Source organism: Chiloscyllium plagiosum, chromosome 32 (genome assembly GCF_004010195.1).
Source record: "Chiloscyllium plagiosum isolate BGI_BamShark_2017 chromosome 32, ASM401019v2, whole genome shotgun sequence".
Classification (NCBI taxonomy): Eukaryota; Metazoa; Chordata; class Chondrichthyes; order Orectolobiformes; family Hemiscylliidae; genus Chiloscyllium; species Chiloscyllium plagiosum.
Genome location: NC_057741.1, coordinates 40,659,097 through 40,681,786, shown reverse-complemented (window position 1 = coordinate 40,681,786; position 22,690 = coordinate 40,659,097). Strand labels below are relative to the sequence as shown.

The window sequence follows — 22,690 nt, the reverse complement described above, 5'->3', positions numbered from 1 at the left end:
ATGGCACAGAAAGAGGCCATTCAGCCTTTTCGATCCATGCTGACATTAGTGCTCCACTCCAGTCTCCTCTCATTTTTCTTCATCTAAATGGAGCATCATAATCCTCGACTTCCTATTCCCTCATGTGTTTATTGAGCTTCGCCTTAAATGCATTGTCACTATCTCCTTCAAACACATCATGTAGTAAGTATTTCTTCATTCTCAGAATCACAGAATGTTTCAGTGCAGAACGAGGCCATTTGGGTCTTTGTGTCCACACTGGTGTTCTCAGTATTTTGGATAAGTACCGTTCTCTTGCGTTTTCCTTGTTACCCTGCATACTGTTTCTACGTAAATAATCATCCAATGCCCTCTTGAAAACCTTAATTGAACTTGCCTTCACCACACTCCCAGATAGTGCATACCATACCCTAACTACTCACCTTGTTGCCTCTTATGCAAAGCAATTTAAAACTGTTCCCTTTGGTTGTCAAACCTCTTATGAGTAGGAACAGTTTTTCCCTATCAAATCTTCTCTTAGCCTCCTCCTCACCAAGGTAAAAATAACAAAGGTTTCAAACTCACCAATACACCAGTTTTAATTGCAGATTTTTGTTAAATGAACTCAATTTCACCATCCACCTGGGATTTGAATATATGGCCCTAGAATATTAACCACAATATCTAGATTATAAATCAAGTGACAATTCTTATATGCCACCACCTCACACTTCTTGTCACTCTTTGGGTAAAGAGTTTCTCCTGAATTATAATTGGATTTTTTGGTGAATCTCTTATTTGATGCGATTAGTTCCCCACAAGAGGAAACACGCTCACTGTTTCCAATCCATCAAAACCTTGCAGAATTTTAAAGATCTCTATTATGTCATGCTGTATATTTGTGTAAGTATAGTAGATTATCATGTTAAGAGTCTGATCATTTGACATAATGATAACACATCATTGGCCATTTTGGGAAGGGAAAACAGCTGAGTCTATCTTGCTGCTTGTACAGTAAACATCTTCATAATAAAGCTCCTGCTGTTAAACATTTTGGTGTCCTAACTCGGCCTGGAATGTAACACAAGAAGAAAACCAGTGTTAGGATTAAAAACTGCTTCAAGATCCAACGGGTCGATCATGGATTCATTGGAAACAAAATTGAGTTCCACGTTGCAGACCTTGGAGGTAATTTGATAAAAAGAAAAGAAAGCAAAAGCTGTCATCACTGCACCAAAGCAGGTAGAGTCAATAAAACAAAATCAACCCAGTGAGGAGGTGAACAGTGCAGAGTGAATTCGCTCTGTCCTCCAAACTGAAGGAACATTGTGAATAACGAGTATCCTACACAGAGGAAATGTCTTGAGATTGGGGTGTAGACTCAGAAAGAAATAGGCAGCCTCAGGAATATCTTGTTCAGGCGGGAAGAAGCGACATTGTGCTTATTTTTTCTGGTACATCGTGCTTCACAGGCCTTTCCTATTTAAAATAAAATGGTAGGAGAGTTTGGCAGTGCAGAACCATATGATAAAATTAAAGAGAAACTCCATTATTTTAATCATGGTAACAAAACTGAAGCAGGTCCAGTATCTTTGCGCTCTTGAGTATTACGGGCAAAAGACTTAACCTTTTGAGGAGTTTTACAGCCAGAGAAATCAATTCAAAGATTATGAAGAAATAATAGTAAACCCATTTTTTCATCAAATCCATTGGTGAATGCTGAAAGGTTCAGATTCCGAAAATGTAACTGGCATAATTGTTGAAGTTATATCCCAGTTCATAGCATTTTAAAGAAGTTAGCAGAATTCTGTGAATTCGGAGATGACTTAAATGATGCCACCAGAGACGGACTGTAAGGGTTAAGATGTAAATCAATCCAGTGAAGATTACTGACAGAAAGATATCTAGACTGAGATAAATCCTGGAAATAGCAGTCTTGAAGGAAAATAGCAGCCAAGAAAGCTCAACAGCTAAGCTCGAGCATGAGAGATCACAAATAGTGGTTGAGCACCAACACAGACTCAATCTTGCCATTGGTGTGGAAAAACAGGTCATGGAGCAGCAAATTGCTGGTTGAAAGAAGCAGCTTGCATAATCTGTGGTGAAAAGGGCACATTGAATGCGCATGTTGGAGGATGAAGCATGAATAATATATAACAAAAGTACAGAAACCAAAGAGTAGGAAGAAAATCTACACAGTACAAAAAGAGCATGAGAAGAGCCCAGACTCACAATCTGAAGAGGCCTTGTTATTAAACCTGCATAAACAGAAGTCCCTGGAGAAACTGAGTAAGTCTGGCAACATCTGTGATGAGAAAACAGAGTCAGTGTTTTGAATCCTGTGACCCTTCTTCAGTTCCAACACATAAAGGACTAATCAGATACAAGAGACTTCCATTTAGAATCATATCTGCACCTGTATAATTCCAGCATGCCATGGATCAGATTTTATGTGGATTGGAAGGGGTCCAATGTTACCTAAACAATACTTTCATCATAGACAGAAATGAAAAAGAGCATCTCTACAATTCAGATGTTACTCCACAGAGACTTGAAGATTATGGTCTAAGAGCGAGGAAAGAAGAATGTGAATTTTTAGAAATCTTTAGGCTATTTCATTGATGTTACGAGATTACACAAGTCACCTTCAAAAGTAAAAGCCATAAGTGAAGCACCAACACCTAAAAATGTAAACCAACTACAATCTTTTTAAGCTTACTAAATTACAATGGCACATTTGTCCCAAAGCAGGAAGGATGTTCCCAATGAACCCAGAACCAGGGGTCACAGCTTAAGGACATGGAGTAAAACATTTAGGACCTAGGTGAGAAATGTCTTCACCCAAAGAATCGTGAGCCTGTTGAATTCACTACCACAGAAAGCAGTCAATGTGAAGTCATTGTTTGATTTCAAGAAGGAGTTGTACATAGTAGTCATGATTTGGAGATGCTGGAGTTGGACTGGGGTGTACAAAGTTAAAAATCACACAACACCAGGTTATTGTCCAACAGGTTTAATTGGAAGCACACTAGCTTTCGGAGCGACGTTCCTTCATCAGGTGATAGTTGTACATAGAGTTGTACATAGCACTAGATGAAACAGATCAAAGGAAAGAGGGAAAAGCAGGAGTAGGCTATTAGGTTTGATCAACACAAATGGTGGAGTAGGCTCGAAGCTCCATAATGCCTACTCCTGCTTCTATTTTCTATGTTTTGAAATCTTGCAACCATTCTCAAGCTGTTGCCAGTTTATTATGCCAAACAAAAATCCAAAGAGACTTTATTTATGAAGTCCTGAAACATTCTGACCAAAGTTACTGCTGCAATTAGCATGCAATGCATCACTGTATGTAGTGGGAGCATTTATTTCTCACACAATGAAGAGATGCCAATGGCTCTTGCATCAACGTTGTTAAACAAAGCAGAAATGAACTGTGAACAGAGAAACTCTAGGAATTATTTTGGCATTAGACAATTCTTTTGATACCTGTATGACCAGGAATTTATCTTGCTAACAGATTACAGACCATTGACCACAATACTCAGGCCTTATAGAGAGATTTATTCTCAAGCAGCTAGCTGTATGCATTGTTGCTATGAGTGCACACTTAGACAATTAAGTATCAGCAATTCAATTTACACGGGAATGCTGATGGGCTCTCTAGATTATCTTTGCCAAATTAGTTAACTACAAACAGTCCTTATGAAGACATTTTCTACATTAAACACTCTGGCAAGAGCAGGACAAGTTAAAAGTACACTAGAAATGGTCCATTACAAGCAAACATGATGGACATGGTACTTCATGGCAAGATCACAGGCACAACTTCAAAACTGAAGCCATATGTTCCATGAAAGCTAGAACTATCCACATAAGAAGGATGTCTCCTATGGGGAATGAAGGTTATCAGTCAACCACTCGAAGGAAATGTGTGTTAAATCAACTATGTGAGATCACTGTGACATTATCAGAATAAAGGAGGTAGCCAGAAGCTATTTTTGAAGGCCTGCAAAATTTAGGAGCAGACAGAAAGTTGTGCAATTTCTGCAAGAGTGGGCAATATACCTCCACTAGCACCATTCCACCTGTGAGAATGGGCAGAAGGTCCATAGCAAAGAATCCATATCGACTATGCCAGACCTTCGGATAGGCGAATGTTTTTCACAATGGGTGATACATATACTGAGTAGCTTGAAGTTATCATCATGAAGATGATACCTTCAGAGAAAACCTTTGAAACACTGGGAGAGAGCTTTGTGAGGTTGGAACAACTTGTTAGTTAATGGTCCACAGTTTACACCACAAGAGTTTATGGACTATCTAAAGCATAAATGAATTCAAAATATCTGATCAGCTCCTTATAACCCAGCCACAAATGGTATTGCAGAAAGGTTTGTTCAGATAGTGAAACATTCCTTAAAGGTTACTTGAGAACAGGGATCATTATCCAAAAGACTAAGCTATTTTTTGATAGCATACCAGAACACAACCAACTCAAAAACTCAAAGTTCTTTAGCACTGGTCATGATAAAATGTCAGTTGCACATAGCAGTTAATTTGTTGAAACCATCCATGACAAAATATATCTTGCCTACTCACTGTGGTATTAATGATTGGAAATATTCAACATTTTCATTGTAGGAGCTTCTGATGTGGAGGGGTTGTGTATTTGTGTAAGTATGGTGGACTGTCACTTTAAGGATCTGACATAACGCTTACATCATTAGCCATTTGAGGGCCAACAGCTTAGTCAAACTTGGCTGCCTGCACAGTAAATGTCACAATAATAAAGTTCCTGTTGTTAAATACTTCGGCCTCTTGGTCCTTCTAGGTAATAGGTCACCTCACTTTTCTTTTCTCAAGACATTAAGGATGTAGCCTGTCAATCTTAATCTGATAATATAAACCATATTTCTGGAATTATCCTTTTAAATTTTCTCTGCATCCTCTCCAATGTGTCTATCTCATTTTTGTAATGTGGCAACTAAATGGCACAAAATCCTTCAGATATGGTCAAACTATGATTCAAAACATTGTTTGGCTGGAGGAGGCTTCAGAAACAGAAGGAGTGAAGTCATGAAGGGATTTGAGAATAAGAATTGGATTCCTTAAAATTGAGGAATGCAGGACCAGGAGCCAATGTGGACGAGCAAGGAAAGGTGAACTGGACCTGATTGTCATCTTTTAGTTTAGCTAGAGCAGTGTAGGAGATTACAGGCAGGGAGGTTTGAGAAAGCATAGCAATGGATAGACTCTTCAACTCTTGGCCATTTCTGACAAGTTACCTACAATTACAGATATATGTCACATCTCTTAAAAATATTTTCCAACTCACTTGTCAGTTGTATTAATAGATCATTAACCTTTTAGAAATGCTGACAACTAACAGCTTTTTTGCGATTTCCTTTAGATTCCCAGCATACTTTACACGTACAACTTCTGCTTTGATTTTACGTTCTAGTGGACCAGGTTGTTAACTGGAATATGGCTCCATTTTCAGAATTTCTTATCTTTCAGGATCACTGAACCAACAGTAGGCTCTGCATATGATTGACTATCAGCATGCATCTTGTCACCTCAGAAATCAGCAAGTTAACTTTGTGTTTTACCTTTGTTAAATCCAATCACTTGGATAAGACCACCATTAAAATAACTCAAGGGCAACGAGATGGACAATAAAAATGTTGGCCACATCCCAGTAAATAAAAAAAAACTTACTGCAAATTTATCCAAGATCTCCTGGATATGCTGAAATCCATTCTTCTCAGCGATGTCTCTTGGGTCTTCTCCGTAAACATTCAGAACTGTGGAGGCCTGGGCTGATCCCGGACATTCTAGAAGCAGAGTGACAAGGTTCTCTAGACCATTCTTGGCTGCAAAATGGAGCAGTGTTGGGAACTCATGGCCATGTTCCAGATCTGGATAACAATAGAGAGTAGGCAAGTGTCAAATGTGATTGAAAGTTCGTGAGATGAAATAGGAGAGTTAAAATTTTAAATATGCAGTCTTGCACACTGATTAAAGAATGTAGTCCTAGATTTATACAAAGGACTTCTCTCATTTTGGTGGATATTGACTTATCTCATTTCACCTTGTACATTTTGTGGGCGGCACGGTGGCACAGTGGTTAGCACTGCTGTCTCGCAGCGCCAGAGACCCGGGTTCAATTCCCGCCTCAGGCGACTGACTGTGTGGAGTTTGTACATTCTCCCCGTGTCTGTCTGTGTCTCCCACAGTCCAAAGATGTGCAGGTCAGGTGAATTGGCCATGCTAAATTGCCCGTAGTGTTAGGTAAGGGGTAAATATAGGGGTATGAGTGGGTTGCGGGTTGGTGTGGACTTGTTGGGCCGAAGGGCCTGTTTCCACAATGTAATGTAATCTAATCTTAAAAAATAAGCACATCTGACACTACCACAAACTTCATTGCATGCAACTTCTTCATTTTAGATTAGATTACATTAGATTTGATTAGATTACATTACAGTGTGGAAACAGGCCCTTCGGCCCAACATGTCCACACCGACCCGCCAAAGCGCAATCCCACCCATACCCCTACATTTACCCCTTACCTAACACTACGGGCAATTTAGCATGGCCAATTCACCTGACCTGCACATCTTTGGACTGTGGGAGGAAACCGGAGCACCCGGAGGAAACCCACGCAGACACGGGGAGAACGTGCAAACTCCACACAGACAGTTGCCTGAGGCGGGAATTGAACCCGGGTCTCTGGCGCTGTGAGGCAGCAGTGCTAGCCACTGTGCCACCGTGCCGTCTCATTTCTTAAATGAGACAAAGAACTGTAGATGCTGGAGATCTGAAACAAAAACAGAAAGTGCTGGGGACCCTTTGTTCTGAAGGGTCACTGGATTCGAAACGTTAACTGTTTTTCTCTCCACAGATGCTGCCAGAGCTGCCCTGTATAACTGAAACATAACTTCCCAACTTTTGTAGTCAATTCCCTTTGCAATAAATAATAGCATGAGCTTTAATAATTACTTGCTGTAACTTCATAGCACATTGTGATTCATGCACTAAAACACCCCGATAGCTCTGCATCTCAGAGCTCTGCAACCTCTCACCATTTACATAATACATTTAATTTTTATTCTTCCTGCCAGAATGGATAATTTTAACTTTTTCCCAAATTATACTCCATTTGCTACATTTTTGCCAACTCAGGTAACCCATCTATATCTTTTTGTAGCCATCATGTGTCCTCTTCACAGCTTGTTTTCCTACCTATGTTTGTGTCATCAGCAAATTTGGCAACAATATCTTTGGTGCCTTCATTTAAGTCACTTCTGTAAATTGTAAACAGTTGAAGTTACTTCACAAATCACTGAAGCACACCATTCATTACATCGTATCAACCAGAAAAAGACCCAGTTATGCCCACTCTCTCCTTCCTGTTAGCCAGCCAAATGTCTACTCGACAAGTTATTCTCTGTATCATGAGTTTTTATTTTCTGTTGTAACAAGGTACTTTATCAAATGCTTTCTGGAAATCCCAGTTTGGTACATCCACTGGTTTCCCTTTATTCTTGGCGCTACTTCCTTAAGGAAATCCATGGGACTAAACCTAATATTTTTCTGGCTAAGTCCAAGATGCATCAAAATGTTTCGAAGGTTTCTAGCTGTCTTTTGAAATTCACGTCAGTAATAGTGTCTCTCCTGAGCAACTGCCAATCCATATAATACACGTTGTTTCCACAACAATTTGCCACTCACTGGATATTCCTGAATTCACCAGAATCCCTGCACCTCTGTCACTAGTAAAAGTCTGTTGAGCCTCAATGCCACAGTCAGTCCAGAGCTGTCCCATACAATTGCTGACATTTGCCCTGGACATGGCAGACAGGGGGAAATAGGCACCCCACTTCCACTTTGTGGGCAGGAACTCAAACGGAGGGAGAGATGAGGGAATAGGGTGAGGGAGGCAGGATACAGGACTTCCATTTCTCCTAGAACCAGTGGTAGAGGCCACAAAAAATGATCTGATCTGAGATTGCTATCTAGATCAAAGCACTGAAAATTATCTGAAGAAATATGCGGCAACGTAGGAAGAAGGTCAATGTTGTTCTCCACTCTGCAACCATAAGTGCCACCATCTTCTCCCCAATACCTTACACGCACTCCATCTCTACCACTGTACCACCTCCCACCAAAGCTCCTGCTCTACCATTTTAACTATTGCCATCAACATCTTCCCTCAATTGCTGTCACCCACCCCAAACTCTGACACCACTAATTTTGCAAGCATTCTGCACTGCCTACTCAGTGACCCATGGCACTTCCCTACATGCGTCAATAGTAATGGCTGTGTCACCCAGCTTCTACAATACCTGCTTGTCTTTCAATTCCTTGATGAAACCAGACCAAATAGGGCAGAAAGATTCAAGACAGGGACTGCTCTACCTGTCATTTGGCTCTCCGTCCTTTGTAAGGAAAGGTTCCTGACTCTGACCACCCAAGCAGTGCCTGGACTGAGACTGCCCTTGATTGACTGTATTGGGAACGCCTTAGTGAAGGCTATTCCCTTATCTTGAGTGAAGCCTGCTGACAACTATGACAAGGAAGAAATGTTTGTGGCTGCACTAAATGGTGAGGCAAGACAGATATCTTGGGGGAGACAGTGAGGACTGCAGATGCTGGAGATCAGAGTTGAGAATGTGTTGCTGGAAAAGCACAGAAAGTCAGACAGCATCCAGGAGCAGGAAAATCGATGTTTTGGACCGGAGCCCTTCACAGGGATTAGGCTGGGAGTCTCGGGGGTGGAGAGATAAATGGGAGGGGGTGAGGCTGAGGAGAAGATAGCTGAGAGTGCAATAGGTGGATGGAGGTGGGGGTAATAGTGATAGGTCAGAGAGGAGGGTGGAGCGGATGGGTGGGAAGGAAGATTGACAGGTGGGACAGGTCATAAGGGCGGTGCTGAGCTGGAAGGTTGAAACTGGGGTGGACATGAAAGTTGCTTAGCTTACATTCTTTTATGTCGAATGCAGTAGATAAATACCGTTTGTTGAGTGCATTAACCTCCTTAGGATGTAGAAATACAGAGGTCCGCTACATGTATCCTCCTGAGAATGTAGAAATCTTGGGGGGGGGGGGGGTTGCTGAGACAGGGAAAAGCACAGAAAGGCAGGAAAGCCAAAAGCATTTATAGTAGGGGCAAAGTAAGATAGTGCCATGTCAGCATACAAAGTGCCCTGTGATGCAGCCTGATTCATTCCCTCAGCTCACAGTGCCCTTGACGTAGCATTACAAGGTTAGTTGCCAGTTCAGCCCAAGGTGCGGCATTACAGTGCAAACGACTCCTGTAAATATATCGAAGATGTGTCATGACATTTCTTAGAGGTTGAGAAATGTCGAATGCTAATGTCCATGGATGTGGGGTGAATTTGGCCAATACCCACGGAGTTGATGAAGGCCATTCAAAGCAAGCAGTAAGTTGAATCTGCAAAGTACAAGTTCTGGTTTGCTTGTTAGTTTTCTCGACATCTAGCTTGTTTGGCAAATTTGTTAAGATGGGTGTATCAATATTGACAAGGCACACTGTGGCATTAATAAGGCAGTTAACAATCAACAAGAAGCAGCAACTTGCTTCTTGCCACTGCCATGTGAGAATCTCACCATGCCATTTGTGAAAAGCCTTTGAGATAGAGGAGATAATCTTGATGTTGAGATGGGGCTCGCTGCACTTGCCACACTGCTCACCACAGGCCACATTACTCGGACTCCTTTAAGATTCCACCCAACAAACTGGCTAAACATGATTTTTGTTTTCTAAAACCATGTAGACTCTGCCTGATTAACTTGAACTTATCTATAACTTCTTTATTAATAGCTTCCAATAATTTTCTCATGATCGGATGCTAAGTCAACTGTCCTGTAGTTCCCTGCTTTCTGGCTCTTTCCCTGTTGAATAAAGAAATTACACTTACCATCTTCCAAATCTAGGGATTTGAGGTAAGTTAAACCGTATCAACTGATGAGCCATTTCTTTTAAGACCGTTGGATGAAGTTCATCAGGACCTGAGACCTTGTCAGCCTTCAACCCCAATAACTTCTCACTAGCACTCCTCCAGCAATTGTAATTTGTCTGAGTTTGTCCCTGCCTTCCAATTCTTGATTTATTACTGATTCTGGGATGTTCCTTGTATCCTCTATGGTAAAGACTAATGCTAACTACGTGTTCAGTTCTTCTGTCATCTCTTTATTTTCAATTATCAACTCTCTACACTCACTTTCTATTGAACAAAAACTGCTATTCTTAACTTCTCTTGTTTTAATATTGATAGAAACTATCTATTTTCATATTTCAGGCTAGGTTTCCCTTTAATTTTCCCCTGCTTATTAATTTTGCTAAATATTCTGCTCATTCTTCTGATCTGTCACATCTTTGCACAATGACACACTTTTTCTTTATAATTAGACAAGAACATCATCTTCAATTCTACTTGTTAATTGCACTTAATCAACTTAATTTACTGTGAACTTTCAAAATACAGTACAAACATAATAACAAGTCATTTGGCCCACCTGGTCTATGATGGTAATTCTGCTTCACATGAGCCTCCTGCCATCCCTCTTAATCTCACCTGACTTCCGTCTGCTTCTAATTCTTGCTCAATCACTTGTTTATCGACATTCCCCTTAAATTAATTTATACTATACAATTCAACCACACCATGTGGTAGTGAGTTCCACTTTCTCACCAAACCCTGTGAAAAGAGGTTTCTCCTGAATTCTCTATTGAATTTATCTGTGATTGTCTTATATTGATGGCTGAAAATGTGTTGCTGGAAAAGCGCAGCAGGTCAGGCAGCATCCAAGGAGGAGGAGAATCGACGTTTTGGGCATGCCTCCCCATCAAATGGAAACATTTCCTATCCATCTGATAGCCTTGATCTTCCAAAATGTGCAACATTTGTTTCAGATGGAGCAAGGACCTGAACAGAATAAGTTTATTGAATTATTTTACAATGTTATCAAATGTTGACCCAATAAAATTTTCTCCAGTTGCTTCTACACCTTGCATTTTAGTAATTACAAAACTTACTCTTCTCATGAGCTAAGAAGATTATTTAGTTTGATTTAATGTTAAGTGAAATTTTTAAAGAGAACACATACCAGTGAAAGTTGCTTCATAAATCTAAGTTATAAACCTATACATTATGTTATAGAAAAATTCAAACCATGGGTATTTAGCAAGTTCTGTACAGGTTGTTGTCAATCGTGCACTCCTCACACAATTGTAGATTGTACAGCACAAAATAAGACCATTTAACCTATCATATCTGTCTTGGTTGTTTGAAAGTAATCGAATTAGTTACACTCTACTCCTGCATTGCTCTGAATATTTTTCATTTTCAAATATTGATCAAGTTTTTTTTGAAAGTTACAATAAAACTTGATTGATTAGGTAGTGTTTTCAAGTGATTCTATGCCCATTTTTAACCCAATCAAAAAGGTCCATCATGTGAACAGTGTTAAAACAGGGAGTATTGGAGAAACTCAGCAAATCTGGCAGCATCTATAGATAGAAAAACAGAGTTAACATTTCAAATTCAGTGACCCTTCATCAGAACTGAAGATAGCTGTGGAAGGATGGAATTTAGGTGAAAGTGAGGACTGCAGATGCTGGAGATCAGAGTCTAGATTAGAGTGGTGCTGGAAAAGCACAACAGGTTAGGCAGCATCCAAAGAGCAGGAAAATCAGCATTTCGGGCAAAAGCCCTTCTTAAGGTGGTGATGTTGGGGCAGAATAGAGTATGTGGAGATTGTGTCGAGAGAGAGAAAAAGATAGGCAAACAAAAAGATTGCTGATGAAAAGCTGAGAGAGAAATAATACTTAGATGGGGTATTAATGAGAAGTGTAAATGTTTGAAAATTGTTTGGTTACGCCGGGAGTGGCTCCTGCTGGACAGGACGTAGAGGTGTGTTGGAAAGGAATGAACAAGGGAGAGGGTGTTCATGTTGTAAAACTGTAAAACTCAATGTTGAGGACTGAAGGCTGTAAGGAGGCTGGGTAGAAGGTGAGGCGCAGTTCCTCCAGCTAAGCCTCACTGGAATGCTGCAGCAGGCCTGAGACAGAGATTACTGTCAGAGAACACACTTTTGTGTTGAAGTGGCAGGCGACTGGAAGTTCAGGGTCATTTTTACAGATTGAGCTTAGATGTTTGGCAAAGTGGTCACCCAGTTTGTGTTTAGTCTCCTCAATGGAAGGTGTGCCTGGAGCCTTGGATAGCGAGAAGGGAGGAAGTAAATGAGTGCTCAGAGTGAGGGAGATGTGGATCAGGGAGCTCCTGGACGGAATGGTTTCTGTGGAATGCTGATAATGGAAGAGTGGAAAATAAGTGGCGTCCCACTGGAAGTGGTGGAAATGTCAGCATATGATCCTTTGGAGGTGAAGACTGGTGAAGTGGAAAGTCAGTAACATTATTGTGGGAGGGAGGGGAGGAGTGAAGGCAGAAGTCCTTCATAACCACCCTCCTCTGCCTGTTGAGCTCCTCTTCAATTCCTCCTCAACTTTTCCTTTAACTCCTCTCACTTTCTTCAGGTCAAAGATACGATCATGAGTATTTTGTTCATTCCCTCTCCCTATACACTAGGTTCTGTCCTGTAAGGACTGTTCTCAGCACAGCCAATTTATTTTCAAACTTTTACAAACATAAACAAAAACAGAGATTGCTGGAAAAACTCGGCAGGTCTGGCAGCATCTGTGGATAGAAATTAAGAGTTAACATTTCCAGACCAGTGAAACCTTCTTCAGAACTGATGGTAGCTAGGAAAATGTTGGAATATATGCAGATGATGGGGTGGGGAAGGGGCAAGAGTAAGTGGTAGGTGAGATGGAAACCATAGAAAAAAACAGTTGGACATCAAAGGGGTAGTTAAAGGTCAGTCTGGGGGAATGAACACCCGTTAATGGGTGCTATTAGTAGCTGACAATAGGTTGTGTGTGTAGCAGCCCATGTGATGACAAGGCCTGGTGTATGGAGGCTGGGGTAGGGACATGGCCCAACATATACATTTTTGATCCCACATTTATGCTTCTTGTTATCTCCCAACTACCTAACATCTCTCTCTCTATCAGTTTATCATCAGCAATCTCTTTGTTTGCTTATCCCTTTCTCACTCTCTCTCTGGGTACTGCTTCTGTGTACTCTATTCTCCCTCCGACTCCACCAACATTGTCTATCATCAGGATAAATTCACCTTTTCCCCAGGTAGCTTCAGTTCTGATGAAGGGTTACTGGACTTGAAATGTTAACTCTGTTTTCTCTCTATTTTTGTTTCTGAGTTCTGGCATCCACAGTTCTTAGTGTTTTTTTCCAGTAATGTGTTCCCTAGCAGTCAGACAGAAGGTTTGGACACAACTGCAGAGAATCACTAAGTTAGCAGCCTCACCTATTAAGGAAAACGAAACAACATGAGCAAAGCCACAATTTTCCATCACTATAAACATACTTTCCCAAAATGCTGGGAATCAACATAAACAAAAATCAGATTTCAGTTGTTGCTCAGAAGCAGGAACCTCTGAAATAAAATTTCCATTTGTGTAACTGTGTTAGAGAAAATCAAATCAAAAAATTAAATTTCCATGGCAATGTGTGCAGTCATTACATCATATTCCTTTAATATCAGGGCTCATGTTATTGTGATTAAGTTTTATACATTTTTAAAAGAATGATTCTAGGTAGAAAGTACCACTTAAAATACTTCATCACTTAGCAACATGAATGAGAAGGTTTTAATGGTGTTACAGCACGATTTAGTCTCATTAATTTTGTACTAGGTGAACAAGTGGTCCTTGCGCCGATATAATTAACAATATCATGCAAATGCAGTGTTCTAATAAATAATACCAGAGAAACATAATTATAAATTCTACAAAACCCCCCCCCCCACATTATTATTAGCAATAACATATAAACCTGCAGTGTTATAATTAACAATACCATACAATGCGGACTGATACAATAAACATACTATACAAGTCCACAGTGTTATAATAAATATCAGACAAACTTGCAACATTATCCTTAACAATACTATATAAAGACATGTGTTATAACTTACAAGTCTACACAAACTCAATATGAGAATTAACAAATGACACAAACTGCACAATTCTGATTAACAATATACGAAGCTGTAGTATTACCATGAAATATACTCCACACACCCATATCATAATTGTTAATGAAACCACACAAACCCACACTATTACAATTAATACCACACAAATCTGCACTGATATAATTAATAATTATACAGAAACTCGCACTGTTACAATCAATAATATTACACAAAACCTACAGTGTTATAAGTAACAATGCTACAGAATACACATAATATTTGTATGGGTTCTAGTAAAGCCTGTCTTTTTTTGTGTGTGGTATGTGAAGTATTCACTTTTGAAGTCCTACTTGAGATCCCTTCCGCAACCCTGTTACTGGTTCACTGGTGACTGGTACTGGTAAGGCAACTTGTTTGCATCCGGAAATGGAAACATTAAGTTTGCTTCCAATTTCCAGCCTCTCTCTCATCTTGGACAAATTGCACCCTTGAATTTCCTTCCTTGACTTTCACTTCTCCAGTTCCAGAGGTAGGCTGTCTACTACTATTCATCCAGTACAAACCCACTGACTCCCACACTTAATTCAACTACACTTCCTCACTGCCTGTTTCCTACAGTGACTCCAATCCATTCTTTCAGTTTCTCAATTTCGGTCATATCTGTTCCAATGATGGTTCCTTCCACGGGAGTGTTTCTGATGTGCCTCCCTTTTCCTCACTATAGTGGACAGGGCCCTCTACCAAGTTCAACCCATTTCCTGAACCTCTGTACTCAATCCTTTCCCCCTCCTAGGTCCAGAGTAGGGTTTCCCTTGTCCTCACTTTTCACTCCTTGTGGAGGGGGGGGGTGATGTTGAGAGGTTAGAGTAAAGGGTGGAGCAGATAAGTGGGAAGGAAGATGGACAGGTAGGACAGTTCAAGAGGGTGGTTCCAGGCTGGAGGTTGGATCTGGGATAAGGTGGGGGGAGGGGAGATGAGGAAACTGGTGAAATCCAACCACATGGGAGCAACGTCAGTTTGCTCATTTCCCCTTCTCCCAACCTTATCCTAGACCCATCCCTCTAACTTGGAACCACCCTCTTGAACTCTCAGATTTTCCCCAGACAGCACCTTCCAAATCCATGACCACTACTATTTAGAAGGATAAGGGCAGCAGATACATGGGAACACCACCAACCGCAAGTTTCCCTCCAAGATGCTCAGCCACCCTGACTTGCAAATATACCGATGTTCCTTCACTGCCACTGGGTCAAATCCTAGAATTCTCTCTCTAAAGCCATTGTGGATCTATCTTCAACACATGCAGCAGTTCAAGAAGGCAGCTTATCCCTCCAGGGCAATTCGGGTCAGGAGTGAATTAGAGGATTAGAGATTAATGATCACTTATGACACAAAACAAAAAGCAAATGGACCAGTCAAGGTTGTACAGAAAGGAAACAGGTACTAATTTGGATCAGCTCTGCTGGAAGTATATCCAAGAAAACCAGACGTGGTGGGGCGGGGTTAGGAAGAGGTGAGGGAAATAAAATAGAAGACAGAGTTAATGGTTTGAAGTTGTTGAACTCAACTTAAAGTCCAGAAAGCAAACTTGATTGAGGTTTTTGAAGAAGGAACAAAGAGGATTGATGAGGGTAGAGTGGTAGACCTGATCTATATGGACTTCAGTAAGGCGTTTGGAGACTGGGAGATGGGTCACTGGTTCGCAAAGTTAGATCTCATGGAATACAGGGAGAACTAGGCATTTGGATACAGAGCTGGCCGAAGGTAGAAGACAGAGGGTGGTGGTGGAGGGTTGTTTTTCAGATTGGAGGCCTGTGACCACTGGAGTGCCACAAGGATAAATGTTGGGTCCACTACTTTTCATCATTTATATAAATGATTTGGATGTGAGTATAAGAGGTATAGTTAGTAAGTTTGCAGATGACACCAAAATTGGAGGTGTAATGGACAGCGAAGAAGGTTACCATATTACAACGGGATCTTGATCAGATAGGCCAAAGGGTTGAGGAGTGGCAGATGGAATTTAATTTAGATGAATGCGAGGTGCTGCACTTTGGGAAAGCAAATCTTTGCAGGATTTATACACTTAATGGTAATGTCCTAAGGAGTGTTGTTGAACAAAGAGACCTTGAAGTGTAGGTTCATGGCTCCTTGAAAGTGGAATCGCAGGTAGATAGGATAGTGAAGAAGGCATTTGGTATGCTTTCCCTTATTGGTCAGATTATTGAGTACAGGTGTCGGGAGGCCATGTTGTGGCTGTACAAGACATTGGTTAGGCCACTTTTGGAATATTGCATGCAATTCTGGTCTCCTTCCTATCGGAAGAACGTTGTGAAACTTGAAAGGGTTCAGAAAAGATTTGCAAGGATGTTGCCAGGGTTGGAGGAATTGAGCTATGGGGAGAGGTTGAATAGGCTGGGGCTGTTTTCCCTGGAGCATCGGATGCTGAGGGGTGACCTTATAGAGGTTTACAAAATCACGAGATGCATGGATAGGATAAATAGATAAAGTCTTTTCCCTGGGGTGGGGAAGTCCAGAACTAGAAGACATAGGTTTAGGGTGAGAGGAGAAAGATATAAAACAGACCTAAAGGGGCAACTTTTTTACACAGAGGGTGGTACGTGTATGGAATGAGCTGCCAGAGGAAGTCGTGGAGGCTGGTACAATTGCGACATTTAAAAGATATCTGGATGCATATATGAATGGGAAGAGTTTGGAGAGATATGGGCCGGGTGCTGGCAAGTGGGACTAGATTAGGTTGGGATATCTGGTTGGCATGGACGAGTTGGGCTGAAGGGTCTGTTTCCATGCTGTACGTCTCTATGATTCTGTGACTCTATAACTGTGAAATGCCTAAATGGAAAATGAAGTACTGTTCCTTAAGGCTGCATTGGATTTTACTGGAACACTGCAATAGACCTAAGACAGAACTGTGAGCATGAGAACAGATGGTGTGTTTTAACAGCAAGTGACCAGAAGGTTAGGGTCATGCTTGTGGACTGAATGGGGGTGTTTCACCAAGTTATCATGTAGAATTAGGTTTTCCCATTTCAAGGAGACCATGTGTAAGCTGTGAACACAGTAGACTAGATTGATGAATCGGCCCTGTACCCCTTCCAACGTAATCACACTGCATTCCCTCCTGTAGTCTTGTGAGCAGAACTGCACAAAGTACTTCATCTGTGGCTTAACCAAAGTTCTGTACAACTCCAAAATACCTACCTGAACTTATAATCTATGCCCTGCTTGATAAAGGTAAGTGTCTTGTATGCCTTCTTAACCACCCTATTAATCTGACCCACCACCTTTAATGATTTGTGAATACCACTCCAAGACTCTTCTGACCCACTGAGCTCCCTAGTGTCTTGCCATTCATTTAGTACTTTCTTATCTTGTTCATCTACCAAAGTGCGTCACCTCACACTTATCAGGGTTAAATTCCGGCTGCCACTGATCTGACCATCTGACCAATCTATCTGTATCCTCCTTAACTTTAAGAAGTTAAGATATTCTTCCCCAATATCAATCACCCAGTCAATCTTCGTGTCATCCCTTCTATATTCTCATCTACATCGTTTTGTATATATCCAGGATAATGTGGATAAATGTGGTTTATCTACTCTAGGAGCAAAATCAGGAAGGCTGATTATTATCCAAACTGCGCTAGATTGGGAAATGACCTCACATACCAGTCACTGAAAATAAGCATGCTGGTGTAGCAGGCAGTGAAGTAGACAAATGGTCTGTTGGCCTTCAGAGTGAGAGGATTTGAGTACAGGAGCAGGGGTTCTTGCTGCAATTATACAGGGCCTTGGTGAGACCACACCTGAAGCATTGTGTGCAGTTCTGGTCTCCTTACCTGAGGAAGGATGTTGTGGCTATGGAGGGAGGTTTACCAAATGGGATGGCAGGACTGACATATGAAGAAGGATTGGAAGTTCAGAAGAATGAAGCGGGGGGGAGGAGGGGGGGGGTGGTGGGGGGACGGTTCTCACCAAGGCCCTGTATAATTGCAGCAAGAACCCTGCTTCTGTACTCAAATCCTCTCACTCTGAAGGCCAACAGACCATTTGTCTACTTCACTGCCTGCTACACCAGCATGCTTATTTTCAGTGAATGGTATGTGAGGTCATTTCCCAATCTAGCGCAGTTTGGATAATAATCAGACTTCCTGATTTTGCTACTAGGGTGATCTCAAAGGAACCTATATATCCAGGATAATATATAAAATTCTAACAGAACTGATCAGAGTAAGCATTGGAAGGACGTTCCTGATGATCAGGGAATCCAAAACCAGGAATCACAGTCTAAGGATACGTGGTAGGCCATTTAGGACTGGGAGATTAATAGAAAATTCTTTATACAGAGTGGTGAAGCCTGTTGAATTCTGTGAGGCAAAAATATTAAATGTTTTGAAGAAATTAAATACAGCTCTTAGGGGTAAAGAGTATGGGGGAAATGGGAACTGAGTACTGAGTTGGATGATCAAACAAGATTGCATTAAATGGCAGAGTAGCCTTGAAGTGACAAATGACCTTTCCAGGATCTTGTGTTGCTGGAAAAGCGCAGCAGGTCAGGCAGCATCCAGGGAACAGGAGAATCGACGTTTCGGGCATAAGCCCTTCTTCAGGCTTATGCCCGAAACGTTGATTCTCCTGTTCCCTGGATGCTGCCTGACCTGCTGCGCTTTTCCAGCAACACATTTCCAGCTCTGATCTCCAGCATCTGCAGACCTCACTTTCTCCTCCTTTCCAGGATCTTATCTTCTATGTTTCATTGGGCCCACAGGGCTATTTTCACTTGTCATTTCTGGTACTTGGTCAATGGCAGGTGACCTATCCAGTTTAATCTTTTGAGAATTTCCAGTGATTATTATAACTAAGTGGCTTGCTTTGGCTATTTTAGAATCAACCACATTGCTGTGGGTCTGGAGTCACATGTTAGGCAGACCAGGTAAAGAAAGCAGATTCCGTCCATAAAGAGCATTTGTGAATAAGCTGTGTTCTTCCTATAAGTAATGGTCATCATTTGTCTCACAATTCCACATGTTTATTGAAATCAAATTCCAACATCTGCCATGGTGGGACTCAAACCTAAGTCCCCAGAACATTATCTGGATTTCTGGATTAATACTAGTAATACTACCACGAGGTATCATCTCCCCATCCTGGCCCAGCCAGTGATGCCCACATCCCATGAATGAATAAAAAGAGCCCTTCCTTTCTGTTTCAGTTGCTTCTTTCTCACTTTTTGTACCTTATAAAACTGATCACCTTTTGACCTCCAAAGAAAAGACATATTTGGGCTCAAAACATTAACTCTGTGTCTCTGCAGAAGCAACCAGAACTGCTGACTTACACAATATCACAGAATCTCTACAGTGCAGATAGAGGCCATTCAAAATATGAGTCTGCACTGACCCTCTGAAGAACATCCCATCTTCTCCATGTAACCCCACATTTACCATAGCTAACCCACCCAGGTTATCAATCCTGGACACTATGGGCAATTTCCCATGCCCAATTCCATTCAACCTGCACATCTTTGGACTGTGGGGGGAAACCAGAGCATCTGGAGGGAACCCATGCAGATTTAGGGAGAATATGCAAACTCCACACAACCACCCAAAGCTGGAATCAAACCTGGGTCCCTGACAGTGCTAACCTCTAACCCACCCCCTCCAGTGTTTATATTTTGATTTCCAGTGTGTGTGATGTTTTATTTTTATTTTATTGTTTTATTCATGCCATTTTTCATCACTAAAGGTCATGTGGCCTCCAATTCTAAGGCATCAAAGAAAGCAAGGATGTGAAGGATATTATTCCAAGTCAGTCGGAATATCCCTTGCAGAATGAATATTGAAAAATATGAATTCAATTTACTATTTCTGGGCCACTCCAAAAAGACTTCTAATAAATTAGAAGAAGACAGAAATCCAAATAGCTGGAAAGTGAGGAAGGATCCTGAAACTGTGGCAGTTTATGTTCTGACTGTTGTTTTTGGCATATCTCAGACAGTAAAATCAAGCAGGGGAAATTCACTGAGGTGAAGTAGCCCAATGGAGTCTTTGTCCTTCTACATAATGGAATGAACAGACTTGGTGTGTCAGATACAGTGCGATCACTAACCCTCTCCCACCAACATATTATCCTCAATTCTTCCTCAAGCAACTCCTCACACTAACACAAGGAAGATATAGCATGTTCTGTAACTTCAGCCATGCAAATACTGGAAGTGGAAGGGTGAACACCAATTCTACTTGAAAGAGGGATTATTAAAAATCGGTTGATACAGTCAATGACAAGAGATATAAAAACAAGCACTGCAGTATCACCATTTCCCAAACTATATCCCTTGCAACCACCCCACTCTAGAAGGACAGCTTAGGGAAGGATTTGGTCCAGAAAATGTTTTTTCTAGGAGAAATTCCAGAAACTAGGCTGGATTTGCTGGGAAGGTTGAGAGAAGAGTAAATGAGTTTTTTTTTAGGATTTCAAAAGGAACTGATAGAGAAACATTTTTCACTGATGGCGGAGGAATGTGAAATAGGTGCAAATGGCTGAGTCAGATTAGGCTGGGTGGCATGGGGTTGTGATGATGAGGAGGTGGCAAGGGATGTGAAACAGTGAATGGTTTGAGTGAGAGGGAGGTGACAGTGTGAGGATTGAGGGATTGAAGGGATAATGGGGTGAGTGGATGAGGATTGAGTAGGAACAGGGTGAAGATGTGGGGAGGGGTGAGGTGGTGAGTAGGCAGACTTTGAGAACATGTGGGTTGAGGGTTGAAAAGGTGATGTGAGGAGATTAGAGGAAGCGGGTATAAGATAGCTGAGGAGATGAGGAGGTGAATAGCAAAAAGGGTAAGGTTTAAAAGAGTGATGGCGTACGGTTATGGTATTTAGAGAGTGCAGCTGTCAGGATAAGATGGGGAAGGGAAACTGCATTCGAGAACTGGAATGCAATTAAACCTTTGCCAACAAAGAAGGGGCAACAGCAAGACAGGAGAGAGTCACATAGGCTCCAGAGCAACCCATTCTCAAGGTGGGGCAATGGAAAATGAACTTTGTTTTTAGTTTGTACAAAATAAGGAAGGATTGTCAATTGTTAGATTTTTTTCCGAGGGATTTGAAATATATGTAATGGCAACTGTTACTGTTAAAATTTCTTTAGATCCCAGGACAGCGGATGGGGAGTTGCTCTCTGTTTTGTTTTGGGAGTTGCTAAGACTTGCAACTTTGCTGAGAAAACAGAATCAATTTGTGACATGGAGCTCTGATCCTTCTCACCATTTATTCAAACTTATCAAACACTTGATTGCAAAGAATAAGGCTGTGATCCTTAAATAGTGAATTATTCACGACACTCATGCTGACAGTATTGCAGTCTTAAAATGCCCCCAAACCATTTTTCAGCCAATCAAATACTTTTTGCAACATTGTTACTGTTGTAATGTGGACAATGTAGCAGCTAATTTTTATGCACCAAGATCCCACAAACAACAATATGATGAAAGACCAGATAGTAAGAGAAGCTGGGTAAGCTCAGGTTATTTTCTTTCGAGCAGAGGAGGCAGAATGGGGACCTAGTTGAGGTGTATAAAATTATGCGAGGCATGGTTCGGGTGAATAGAAAGCAGCTGTTCCCCTTAGTTGAAGGGCCAATAACAAAGGAGCATAACTTTAAAGGGGAAAGACATGAGGTTTAGAACTAGAATTAGATTTTATTGTCTCGTGTAGTCAAGTAAAGGGGTACAGGAGTATATTGAAAAGTGTACAAAGTCGTCATTCCTGGCACCATCTGAGTTACAAAGGTTCCAAGGTACAAAATCTTAATTACAAAGTAGAAAAAAAGGAAATAAAGTTGAAAGTTCAACATTACAGTCCTTATAAAGTATAAAAATAAAGATTTTTCATCAGAGAATGGTGAAAATCTGGAGTGCATTGCCTGGGAGGATAGTTGAGGCATCATTATCTTTAAGAAGTATTTGGATGAGCATTTGAAATGTCATAAATGCCAACTGCTGGAATACGGAATAGATTGAGGGCAGTTTAGTCAGTGCAGACTCCATGAGGCAAAGGGCCTTGTATGTACTATAGGATCCCATGCTACTCTGCGGAACAACAATACTGACCAGGACACCAGAGGAGTCTGAAATAGTGTGATAAGACCTTTCACAACAAACTTAATAGCTGAATGAAGACTCAGTCCCTTTGTAAGAAAGGAGGCATCAGCAACAGTGCAGGGCTTCTCCAATACTGACTCTCTTACAGTGCAGCATTTTCTCAGCACTGACCTTCCAACAGTGCAGCACTTCCTCAGTACTGACCCTCCAACAGTGTAGCACTCTCTCAATACTGACCCTCCAACACTGCATCGCTCCCTGAGGCCTGGCCGTTTGAGAACATTTCTTCCATATTGACAAGGATGGAAATGTGTTGCTGGAAAAGCACAGCAGGTCAGGCAGCATCTAGGGAACAGGAGAATTGACGTTTCGGGCATTAGCCCTTCTTCAGGAATGAGGAAAGTTGGTCCAGCAGGCTAAGATAAAAGATAGGGAGGAGGGACTTGGGGGAGGGGCGTCGGAAATGTGATAGGTGGAAAGAGGTCAAGGTGAGGGTGATAGGTCAGAC

At 41.3% G+C, this 22,690-nt stretch overlaps 1 protein-coding gene across 4 annotated transcripts in view; it reads right to left on the bottom strand.

Annotated features, from left to right (window-relative positions):
• Window positions 1-22,690, bottom strand: part of LOC122539545 (B-cell scaffold protein with ankyrin repeats-like) — a 273,798-nt gene that overhangs the window by 150,800 nt on the left and 100,308 nt on the right. For all 4 annotated transcript variants that reach the window (XM_043674514.1, XM_043674513.1, XM_043674515.1 and 1 more), the window contains one exon: window positions 5,698-5,897. In XM_043674514.1, coding sequence (XP_043530449.1) covers window positions 5,698-5,897 — 200 coding nt within the window. The remainder of the gene's footprint in view (window positions 1-5,697; window positions 5,898-22,690) is intronic.